This window comes from Sinocyclocheilus grahami, unplaced genomic scaffold (genome assembly GCF_001515645.1).
Source record: "Sinocyclocheilus grahami isolate Dianchi unplaced genomic scaffold, SAMN03320097.WGS_v1.1 scaffold1050.1, whole genome shotgun sequence".
NCBI lineage: Eukaryota > Metazoa > Chordata > Actinopteri > Cypriniformes > Cyprinidae > Sinocyclocheilus > Sinocyclocheilus grahami.
In genome coordinates, this window is record NW_015506229.1 from 182,172 (window position 1) to 194,654 (window position 12,483).

Here is a 12,483-nt window from a genome sequence, read left to right on the forward strand (position 1 = left end):
CTCTCTCTCTCTCTCTCTCTCTCTCTCTCTCTCTCTCTCTCTCTCACTCACTCACTCACTCACTCACTCACTCACAAACATATATAATTTGTGTTAATTGCATTAACATCCTGGATATAATATGTATAACAAGTAATATAGTAAAATATATATTAACAATACTATATTTTTATGTACATTACTACAGCATATATATATATATATATATATATACAGTGGGTACGGAAAGTATATATGTATGTATGTATGTATATATACTGTATATATTCCTATATATACATTGTTAATTCTGTAATGCTTATTAACTTTTTTACCTCGGCAAAACAACATACTTTTCATGTTTTGCTGTTGGTGAGACAAACCGTCTGGGGATATTACCAATAATGTTAAAAGCATGATTTGCAATGATATTGGGGAAACCCAGCTTGATAGAATTATGTCTTGTATAGAGAAGCACAGCCATACTATCCTGTGAAACCATTCAAACCAAGCAGTACAATGTCCTGGCAGGAGATCTGACACGAAACACCTGATTTTACATTCATCACATGATTGCACTGCCTGCTATCAAAGAAAAGAGCTCCTTTCATATGTATTACATTGTTTGGATTTTAACAGGAGTATGAAATGAATTACTAATACAGTTTCTCCTTTGGTTATGTGTGTGTGTGTGTGTGTGTTTTCTCTCTCTCTCTCCCGCTGGTCTTTCTTTCCAAAGGTAATTAAATGTGGTGAGTCTGCTAGCTGCTAGCCGAGATGCCAGCGGTGGACACTGTTTGCTGCAGGCACACGTGTCACCAGACCAAGATTGAGTCTAATGTCCTTGGAGTAACTACAGTACGAAGCCACAGGGAGCGGATTGAGCTGGTTATTATCCTGGTGGAGACGGGCCTCTGATGAACTTTCATTTGTACACAAGAGGTACGCTGGTCACCTGATACTTTATCATGAGAGCATGATTTTTTATGGGGAAAATCTAAATGTTTCATTAGGCTTGAATTAGCTGTGCCCTTGACTCCAATTGCTTAACAGGCACACGTACAAACACACTCATACTTACAGTTCCCTGGGCGCCGTTGAAAGTTACCTTGAGATGTCAGCAGAGCCGGGGCCCCTGGCAGCATTGATTGCTCCTTAATCTGCAGTCTCATGTGCCTTCCAGTTAACTCCCTCACTCTGTCTCTCTAGCTGCGCTGTCGTGAAGCCATTCATTGCTAATGGCTGCTCATTTCTCCTCCTTTCTCACATTCTTTTTTCTCCAGAAGTGGCCAGAAATCATTTTATGACTAGCATGTTGTGGGCTTCTGTTTCGCTAGAACACTACCCTTTTCAAATACTTGTATATACTTTCATATACTTGTTATTGTTAATACTTAGTTTGTTACATTAAGTTAATACTTGTTATATATTTGTTAAGACTTTATTTTTTATTTTTTTATTTTTTTTGAATATTGCAAAAATATCCAAAGTTTTTGTTTGTTTATTAAAACAAAAACAAAAAAAGCATAAGCTCAGATCAATGAGCCCTTCAACAAGGAAGTTGATAAAATGACTGAATCCAAGATTTGGTTAAAAAAAAAATACACAAATATTATTATTAGTATTGTTGTTGTTGTTATTATATAAATTAATACTTCCATTGCATTAAATAGATTAGAAGTGATAGTAAATACTTTACATTGTCCATTTTAACTAAATGCTGAATCGAAATGCTGTTTTGAGCGAGAGCGAGAGAAGATGCATGTGTCTAGTACAGAATATATATAGATATATCAAATTAATTTTCATGCTGTATCTAGGTTTGCACACAAATATTAAACAGAAATGAACTGTTTTCAAAATTATTTATGGATGCTGAAAATTCAGCTTTGCATAACAGGAATAAATTACATTTTATTGTACAAATATAGAATGTAGAAACCAATTATTATTATTTTTTAAATAAATAAATACATAAATTTGGGGTCTGTAAGATTTATTATTATTATTATTTTCATAATTGTTTTGGACCATTATATTCGTTGTTTGGACTATTATAGTAGTTAGTGTCATAATCATTAAAAAACGATTGAATTCACATTAAAATGCATTATTAAAAGCCTATAAATGAAATAAAAACACACCATTTTGATTGATACTTTATTTTTATCTATGATTTAAAGGTTACTTCAGCAAATTACATATTGTTTTTACAAATACTGTAAGAAAATCAAAACACAATAACAGGGACTGATTTCATTTAATAAATACGATTGCACCAAACAGAAACAATTCCACAGAGTTGAGGTCAAAGAAAGATAAAAAATAAAGAAAGAACATTACGCACCTAAAACTTTTATATATTTATATATATATATTTATATATATATATAAAATCTTTACAGTAATAAAACTCTTGTCTTCTACAAAAATAATCTTCCTTGCTCTTAAGAGAGAAGTGGCAGCGCTGGATTTTGATTTCCTGGCTGCCACAGCTTGTCCATTCAAAGCTCATAAAGTGTCTTGTTTTGTAGCCAGTGGTTTAACAAAAGCTCTGTCTTCAATCTGAATGTACAACTCAGTTTAATAATTACAATGTATTTATCTTCAGCCACCAGGTTTGAAGTAATGTCATTTTTAGATCGGGATCTTCAAACACTGATTCTATCATATATGTTGTTGTTTTTTTCCGGCCTTTCAGCAGAAACAATTAAATGATATTGCTATTGTTCCTTTAAATAGCCCCTCCCTTGCCTACAATGCCCTGCGCTCATTTGATTGACACTTTCAACTCATTACTTGAGAGACTTGTCATCCATCGTCTCATATGCTAAAGACAGCGTCAGACCAAAGCGCGTGATATTATGAAAATATAATCTGTACTGTGATTGTGTCAAGTCCATAGTGAATGGTCTCAATATGAACATTCTCTACTGCTGTGACATGATATTTATATGCAGTGTACAAAAGGTGACAGACAAGGACAATTGAAATAAAATTAGCCATTAAAATTTCCCTTTTAGACATGCTGTTTTCAATATCCTGACTATTCTGTAATAAAGATGACCTCCATTTACATTCATTGGTGTATGAGAATGGAAAGACTGACAATAGCTGTAATATAACCTTGCTATTTAAAAGGAAACGTAATGAAAGAAGAGCAGAATTGGGAAGCAAATAGTCCATAGATATAAGAAAAAGAATATCAGTATTGAGTGTGACATAAAGATGATGAGGAGCATGTTCTCTGCTGTATGTAACAGCACCATTTTAATAAACAGAAGGACATGCCAAAAATGGTCTCTATTGTACTATTGCATTGTTATTGTACTAAACATAATTGTGTCAAATTAATTTAGTTGTTGACATACGTCTATTTTGGCACAAATTGTAAATTAAAAGTGTAATTTGACCATCCAAAGTAACCATATTATATTAAATTAAATAAATTGTAATTTAAAAATAAAATTAAAATGTAATTTAAAAATAAAATGAATATTAAATAAAATAACATTTTATTTAAAAATAAAATTACATACAAGTATATTTAAGCATAAAATTACAATGTAATTTAAATAAAATTAAATACAATTTAATTTGAAAATTAATTTAAATACAATTTTATTTAAAAATAAAACTACATAAAAATTTTATAAAAATTGATTTAAGGGTCAAATAAAGTTAAATAAAATTTAAATGTAATTTAAATAAAATAAAATACAATTTAATTTGAAAATTAATTTAATTAAAATGTAAATAAAACTAATTAAAAAAATGAAATAAAAATAAAATAAAATAAAATAGTTATATTTTATTTTTAAATGACATTTTGTTATTTTTATGTTTTTATTTAAAAATAAAATAAAATATGTTGACATGAAATGCAGGTTCATATAAACATGGTTTGTGCCAACAATGTGTTTTGTGCTGTGAATTGTTGGCAATTTTTGAGTAGCTGAAGCCATTAAATTAATATTATATATGAAATATTATATTTCAATTATTATAGTTATTGAATAGTGGCTATATGCTAGTGGATGAAGGTCTGTATACTGACTTCCATACGTGACACACATTATTTTGATTTCTGATTATTTAGTATTAGTCAATTCATCAACTGATCATATCTTCCCTGTGATTTTATACTGCTTATATGTAAAGAGGGGAAGTAAAAAAAAGTCTTAAATATTTAATTATGTACTTGCACATTCATACATTCATATCTGTCAGCCTGTACAGTTCACTTTTGGTATGTCATGACTGAATTTAAATGACAAAAAAATGACAAATAAGCAAAATGAATCCATGTAACTCTCTGTGAGTGCACATCAATGATTCCATACAAAATGGTTTATGAAACACTAGACACAGTATATGATTATCATCTTCTGCTTGGCCATAATGTCTCAAGAATATCAAGTCGGTTTACACAGCATATCTTGACACTGATTGATCTGATTGATCTGTAAACCAACAGTCAGTCATTTCTACATAGAAACACATAATTAATTTTACTAAGAAAAAAATACTTTGATATTGCAGAGAAGCAAAACAAGATAAACAAGCTTCAACATTAACCCTGTTTCATGAATAAAGGCATGAAACCCATAAAATTAGTAGTAAAATCTACATTTCTGTTACATGTAAAGTACAGATGTGCTAGCTATACAAAATGAAACCCAGAAAATGTTTCATTTTACAATAATCATTAATAACTTTACATTTTATTATTAAAACACTTCCAAAATGTCACATATCCATGTTGTACTGCCACTGTTCGCGATAAAATTAAACAGACAGGTAACCAAGAATAATTGTCTTTTTTTCCACCCTTCATGCTGGCCTTTCCCTCAGACTTTGTACACACTGGCATCTTTAGAAATGAACAGCATCAAAAATGTTTTATTGAATACACAGATGTATAAAAAAGCTGTACAAAGTTTGTTCTAGTATTCACAGCGCACAGTAAAGTTAATGTCCAACATGCACAGGTACTGAATAAAGCTTGAAACCTTTGTGTCCGCATGACCAAAGTCCTTGACATGGCGGAGGCTAGAGTTCAAACGTCGATGTATGTAGGAAGATCTGATGAGAATTTGACACGTGGATGAGGATTGATGCATTCTGGGAAATGCGAAGAGACAAAATGACAAAGAAATATAAATCACTACTTATTCTGTTCTAGAACCTTAACTCAAATGCACAATTTTAAAATCATATATATATGATATATACGTTATGAAGGATGAATACGTTATCCTGTAAATGCATGCGATTCATTTTACAATCCTTAACGTGTTAAAATAATTGAATGCAATTAACGCAAAATTACTGAAGCACAATTTCTATTTTAACCCTTTAATCCAATTTTGCTTCTCTGCTTGCGATCAGATAATTTTAAGATGCTAAAATCTGGGAAAGTTTTCAGTCCAATGATCCAGTAAGTGAATGCATTCAAACAATCCGTCCAAAACAGCGCCAATATAAAGGAAACCAGGCTGATTACATCAGAGATTGCAGAGAGAACAGAGACTCGCGTTGCGTTTTCAGTGAATTATTCATTCCAGTGTGTTACGCTTATAAACACAAGCTCTGTCATAATCTGTGATTGTCTCTGAAGAGCGTGAACCCTCACATGTCACACGCGCTGTGTGAAGTACAGACTGAACGGATTGTCAACACATCCCACCGCTGTATGGCAGATGAGAAGCAAACTATGTTTTCTCGACTGGATAACCAGTCTCGCTAGTAAAGTTTTGATGGATGAAGACTGCAATCAAGGTAAAGATGATTGCGGTGGCGTACAGGAGTTGTACAGTACAGTAAGCATGTGTTGAGTCCGTTAATGTGTGTATGAGTGTTCTTGACGCACTGATCGCACATTGTATTTATGCACAGATGACCAGTCTCGCTAGTAAAGTTTTGATGGATGAAGACTGCAATCAAGGTAAAGATGATTGCGGTGGCGTACAGGAGTCGTACAGTACAGTAAGCATGTGTTGAGTCCGTTAATGCGTGTATGAGTGTTCTTGACGCACTGATCGCACATTGTATTTATGCACAGACATTTCCGTACATTCACGTTGTTTCCACACACATTCATGATAATCTTTTGATTCGCCATGTTTATGTTGCTGTGTTTAGTTATACTGAATGGATTCTTGTACTGTAGTAGATATACGCAGTCAGCAGGCGATTGGTTTAGGACATGTGGTCCTGTTCGGTATCACAACTTGACTTCTCTAAAATGTAAGAAAGTTATTTGCTGTTGCACTGTACACATACTATAAAATTCAGATTTTTTTTTTCTTTCATATGTGCTTATATGGACTCATACCATTTGGTTCTTTGGTGTCCTTTTGGAGTTTCTAAGTGTCCTTTTTTGGAAAGTCATCTAAATTTATCTTGAAAAAAGCTTGCAGAAAATATAGATTTTTAAGAATCGTGTATGAGTGTTCTTGACGCACTGATCGCACATTGTATTTATGCACAGACATTTACATACATTCACGTTGTTTCCACACACATTCATGATAATCTTTTGATTTGCCATGTTTATGTTGCTGTTTAGTTATACTGAATGGATTCTTGTACTGTAGTAGATATACGCAGTCAGCAGGCGATTGGTTTAGGACATGTGGTCCTGTTCGGTATCACAACTTGACTTCTCTAAAATGTAAGAAAGTTATTTGCTGTTGCACTGTACACATACTATAAAATTCAGATTTTTTTTTTCTTTCATATGTGCTTATATGGGCTCCTTATATCATTTGGTTCTTTGGTGTCCTTTTGGAGTTTCTAAGTGTCCTTTTTTGGAAAGACATCTAAATTTATCTTGAAAAAAGCTTGCAGAAAATACAGATTTTTGAGAATCACCCGTCAATCTTTTGGTTTACTTTGCTGGATATAGCAAATGACGACAAAATAAACATTTGAAACAAGATAAATGGTCTATGCTTAATTTCATGAAGTGTGCGATTAATCGCGATTAATCACAGAAAAAGGGTGTGATTAATCAGATTAAAAATGTTAATCGATTGATAGCCCTAATATATATATATAAACTGTCTGTCTGTCTGTATGTCTTGAATTTTATTCTAATTACCATTATATATTATTTTATCATTATTATTAAATTATTTTTTTATATTTTTTAAATATGTTTAATATATTAATAGCATATTCAGATTTTTTACTGTTTTATTTATTTCACCATATTTTTTTTGTTTTTTTTGGAGAATTTGACACATGGATAAGGTTTGATGCATTCTGGGAAATACAAAGAGACAAAATGACAATAAAAATAAATCATTATTTATTCTGTTCCAGAACCTTAACTCATCTGCACAATTATAAAATAAAAATAAATAAATAAAAAAAAATATATATATATATACACAGTGGGGAAAAAAAGTATTTAGTCAGCCACCAATTGTGCAAGTTCTCCCACTTAAAAAGTGGGAGAACTTGCACAATTGGTGGCTGACTAAATACTTTTTTGCCCCACTGTATTAGAGCTGGGTAAGTTAACGCATTATCATCGCATTAACGCATTAATATCGCATTAACGCATTAATTGATTAATGCTGCCAATTATTTTATCACGCATTAACGCAGTTTTTTATTATTATGAAAGTCCGTTGCTCACTGGCTCTGAATACACACACAGACAAACCATGGGTCACAGGAGGGGTGGGATGTTGATCAGATTCAGTACTGCAATTAATTAAAAAAAAATAATAATTAACCACTGGTCTTCCATAGTAGCATACATTTAGATCATGATAATCACAATTAAAACCACAAATATAGCACCTCGATACCGTAACAATGTAATACGGTTTTTAGGTATTTGTATGAAAAACAGTAGCTAGTCTAAATAAATTTAGTATAAATGCATAAACGCTATAGCTTAATCACGCAAAACTAAAAAAATACTGTAATTATATTCCATTACTCCTCCTTCAATACATTTAAAACAAGTCTACATTAATAATATACATTTGATACAAATACCTACATTTCTAAAACAATACAATGGTGCAGTTAGTGCTACTACAGTAAATCTACGGTAAATGGCAATTTGTAGATGAAAAAGTATTCTAACTGTATCGTTGCGCACAGTGTCAAGACTCAGCGCTGTTTCATCTGGCTGTAAACAGTTATTTGTGTTCTTCGCTGAATGCAAGCGCTTCACACTGGATCTCACAGCACCGTTTGATCGAGACTCATCAGCGAGTGAACGCATCTGCTTTAGTGAAGCTCGCGCCACGCCGCCATTTAAAATTGGATCCGAGCGGATAAATGGTCCGAGTGACGCGCTTCAAATGAGTTGCACTCTTTTGTTCCGCCTTTGCCTCATAAACATTATATAGAACAATTATCGACCTCTTGTTATCGTTTATCGAGGAAATTTACATTGCGCATTAATTATCGTTATAGATTTATCGCCCAGCCCTAAAACGAACCCACGGAGCGATCACACTAGCCAAACGAACTGTGCTTTGGTGGTCAAACAGTTATCGGTTAACCGGTTAAGATTGTCTAGTGTGAGTACACTCTTATGTGCATCCCGCACACATGAGTCTCTACCCGCCCTGCACTCGCCCATCAAGTGATGTCCCGCGCCGCTCTCTGTTGCGTTGGGACCCGCAATCGTGCAGTTCTCTACTCGGAAGGTGACTGTTATAATGTTATGATCGAGGCTCTGGACTCTGAACATAACTTGTTTTTCTATAACAAACTATAAAATATTTTCTATAAAAACGTTACTGCCTTGGCAGTGGCAAATAGCTTGTTTTATATGTAATTTGATTACATTAATGTTATAAGTTGAGATTTACAATACATATTTTAACTGCTACTATGCAAAAAGAATACTGCTGTAAAAAAAGAACCTTATTTGTTTAAAGTGTTTGCAAACCAAATGTTATTGCACTTATTATTGTTAATATAGCAGTACTTTTAAATAAAAAAGTGCACAATACACTACTTTTGAATGCATTATTGAATTTTGTGCATAACAATGCGATTAATCACAGGAAATCATGTGATTAATCGCGATTAAAAATAGTAATCGTTGACCAGCACTAATATATATATACTGTATATATGAGGAAAGATTTACAATGAGACATGGGCAAACAAAGTTTGATGCTACGAGACATGCTTGGGGAAAAAAAAATCTATATTGTCAATATAAACATAATAAAATCAATATAACATAAAGTGTTATATGTATGTATGTGTTAGTGTTATATCTATAATATGTATTTTATAAATCTGTCTATATATCTATCTTGAATTTTATTTTAAGTACCATTATTTTTGAATTATTATTATTAAATCAAATTATGTTTAATATATTTAAATTTTAGATTAATATTTTTACTGTTTAATTTCTTTCTTTCTTTTTTATTTCTTTACTGTTCCATTTTTTATCACAATGTCATTTTAAATTATATGATTGGTAAAATGATATATATAATATATTATATAATTTAGCTATAACTTTTCAAAAATATATGCTAAATTATATTGTATACATAGTTTATTTTTTTTCATTTTCTCTAGGCTATTTCTGAGAAACACTCCATTCTGTCAGTCTAGAGAGGTACATTCTTTCTTACTATCCTTTCTTTATCAATATATTGTCTTCTTTCCAAATGTCAAACAGGCTTATATGAGTGTATCAGTGATTCCCACAGCAGCCTAGAAAGCTGAAATACATCATGACGTGCTGTTCTGTTGATTTATTTATAGGCATCAAGAAGTCGAGCAACCAGTGGTTTTCCTTGCAATCAACAAGGCCCTCTTTACCAACAAAAACTGTTGAAGCCATTTACTGGAAGTGGGATAACACGCCACGACTGAGACGAGTGACAGGTAAAGTGTGTCTGCTGTTCCCAAGAATCACAGCTGTGAGTTCAGTAGAAGAAGCGCTTCAGTGTTGAATGGACAGTGTAGTACTCACCGATGGTCTGAGTGTTGGGCTCTGTGTCCAGAGGCTCCAGTGATGTGAGCAGTTCTCTCTGAGAACTGCAGCTGGGTGTGCTGTCAGTGGGAGAAACTGGACTCTGGATCATTTCTTGCTCTTTTTCGTCCTGCATCGCTGCATAGACGTGGAGGCCTGGGATCTTCCTTGAGGAAAGATTTACAATGAGACATGGGCCAACAAAGCTTGATGCTACGAGACATGCTTGGGGAATCAGCCAGAGGGAAACGGGGTGACGGGAGAAAAAAAATAATCAATATTGTCAAGTGTTAAGCAATAATAATAACTGAAGGGGAAAAGTCTCCTAAACTTTTAGGAAATAATCATTCGTTACAAGTTTCAACTAACTTAATCTTTCAAAAGTTTAGGCTCAGTAGGATTTTTTTTAATTATTATTTTTATTCATCAAATTAAATTGAATTAAATTAAATTACAAAAGATTTCTATTTCAAATAAATTCTGTTCTTTTTAACCTTCTATTCATCAAGAATCCATTGTTTTTTTTTCACAGCATATTTAGCAGCATAGCTGTTTTCAAAATGTTTAATAATGCAAAATTCATTTGAGCAGCAAACCAGCATGTTAGAATGATTTCTGAAGGATCATGTGACACTGAAGACTGGAGTAATGATGCTGAAAATTCAGCTTTGATCACAAAATAAATTACATTTTAAAATAGATTTAGTTATTTTAAACTGTAATATTATATCACAATATTACGTTTTTTACAGTACCTTTTTATAAAAGAAATGCAACCTTGGTGAACACATACAAAAAAACATTTTTTTTAGTATTTAAAAAAAAATACATACAAATACATAATCTTATATATATATGCATTTTTTAAAACCAAGATCAGACAAACAAGCTAGTGGTAAACGGTCATCTACAGTGACTAGCAGACACTTATCTTTCAGCAAGGACTGCTGGCCAAACGTTACCTAATTAATATTCATGAGCCGAGCTGATAAGGTTCGTAATGTGTGCTTCCGCTCTTTTTCCGAACTTTCTGATGGCCCTGACATTATCAGCTTTGCCGTTTACGTCATTCTGTTCATTTATCACTGGAAGCATGTGTTTATAGTTTGTGAGTGCGGTACAGTCCGTTTACAAGCCGAGGTCTGTGATCTGCTTCAGGGGAAAGTTGTAAAAGGACATAGGAATAAGAAAAAAAAAAAGACCTCTATGTGAAAAGTCTCACTTAGGAGTTGATAAATCAAGGCCTCCCTTTAGAGAGGTGATTTTATCCGTTTTGGTCTGCATCATTACGGAGGGAGAAAGCCACATAAGCAAAAACCTTAACAAGAGGATTCAAAAGCAAATTTATTGTGCTAAAATACAACATTTTGCAAAAAGAAAACAACACAAATGGGCAGCTCATTAAAATGTGATCTAACACCCTCATTAAATGACCGGTTCACAAAAAGAAACAGAAATTCTGTTACCATTTGCTCACACTCATGTCGCTCTAGCCCATTTACATGCATTTGGCAGATGCTTTTCTTCAGAGTTTACTATACTGCAACTGCAGTTAGTCCTCATGGGACATGAGGCTTTCAAAAACGATGCAAATGCACCATAAAAGTAGCCCATACCACTGGTGTTCTATATTTAGGCCGTTATTCACTGATCTTCTGAGAATTGATTAATTGAAAAGATATATTTATATAAAATCTATTTAAAATATATCTATATAAAATAAGATAGTGCTGGGCGGTATACCGGTTCATACCGAATACCGGTGTTTATTTTTGTTATGATATGAATTTTTTAAATACCGCAATACCGGTGCATGTCGCTTAAACAACGTTCGGAACGCGACACTGTTTGAAAGGAGTCCCTTTTCACTGAACTTGTGAGGGAACAGTTGTATGTGTTACTAAGCGTGAAAGTTCCCAAACTGAAGCTGTAGAACTAATAGAACATAATGACACAGAAGAACTCATCCACAATATCCACATTGACCGCTACAAATATCCACCGGCCCCTGCCATCAGCTCCCGCGTCTCAAACACACACGAGCGCGACTTTAGCTCTAGATTTAGCAAATTTCAGATTATTTTAGCTGCTTTTTTTCCCCATAGAATATTCATACTGACAAACCTAGTGACTTTTTTGGATAAACCTTAGCTATGGTTCAGTTGGAAAATTTTGCCAGTGCTGTCCCGCGAACGCAAGGTCTGACTTTCCCGGTGAAGTGTCACCTCTCTCGGTGTCTGTTCTGTGCAGTGAGCGTCAGAGAAGCAGCGCATTCAGTTGGCCGCACCGCAGCTGACTCGTCAATAAATGAGTACAAAACAGTGTTTCCTAGCACCTGTCGCTTACTGATTGTTTGGAATTATAAATATGAGCGTAGTTTGTCTGTTAATATCACATGCACTTTTTGTTTGTTGTTTTTTTTTGTTTGTTACTCAGACGCAGGCAGTGCGCTGCATGAGACAAAAAAGTAATAGAGCCAAAACAACCGCATAGCCGCTCTTTAGTGTAGATGCATGTTGATTTTATCAGAC

At 33.3% G+C, this 12,483-nt stretch overlaps 1 protein-coding gene across 1 annotated transcript in view; it reads right to left on the reverse strand.

Moving 5' to 3' along the window:
- Positions 1 to 3,859: 3,859 nt before the first annotated feature.
- The window catches only part of LOC107566139 (VPS10 domain-containing receptor SorCS1-like), a 170,177-nt gene continuing 161,553 nt past the window's right edge, over positions 3,860 to 12,483 (reverse strand). The window contains exons 26-27 of the mRNA XM_016251514.1: positions 9,953 to 10,119; positions 3,860 to 5,103 (exon numbers count right to left, since the gene is read on the reverse strand). Coding sequence (XP_016107000.1) covers positions 5,039 to 5,103; positions 9,953 to 10,119 — 232 coding nt within the window. The 3' untranslated portion in view covers positions 3,860 to 5,038. The remainder of the gene's footprint in view (positions 5,104 to 9,952; positions 10,120 to 12,483) is intronic.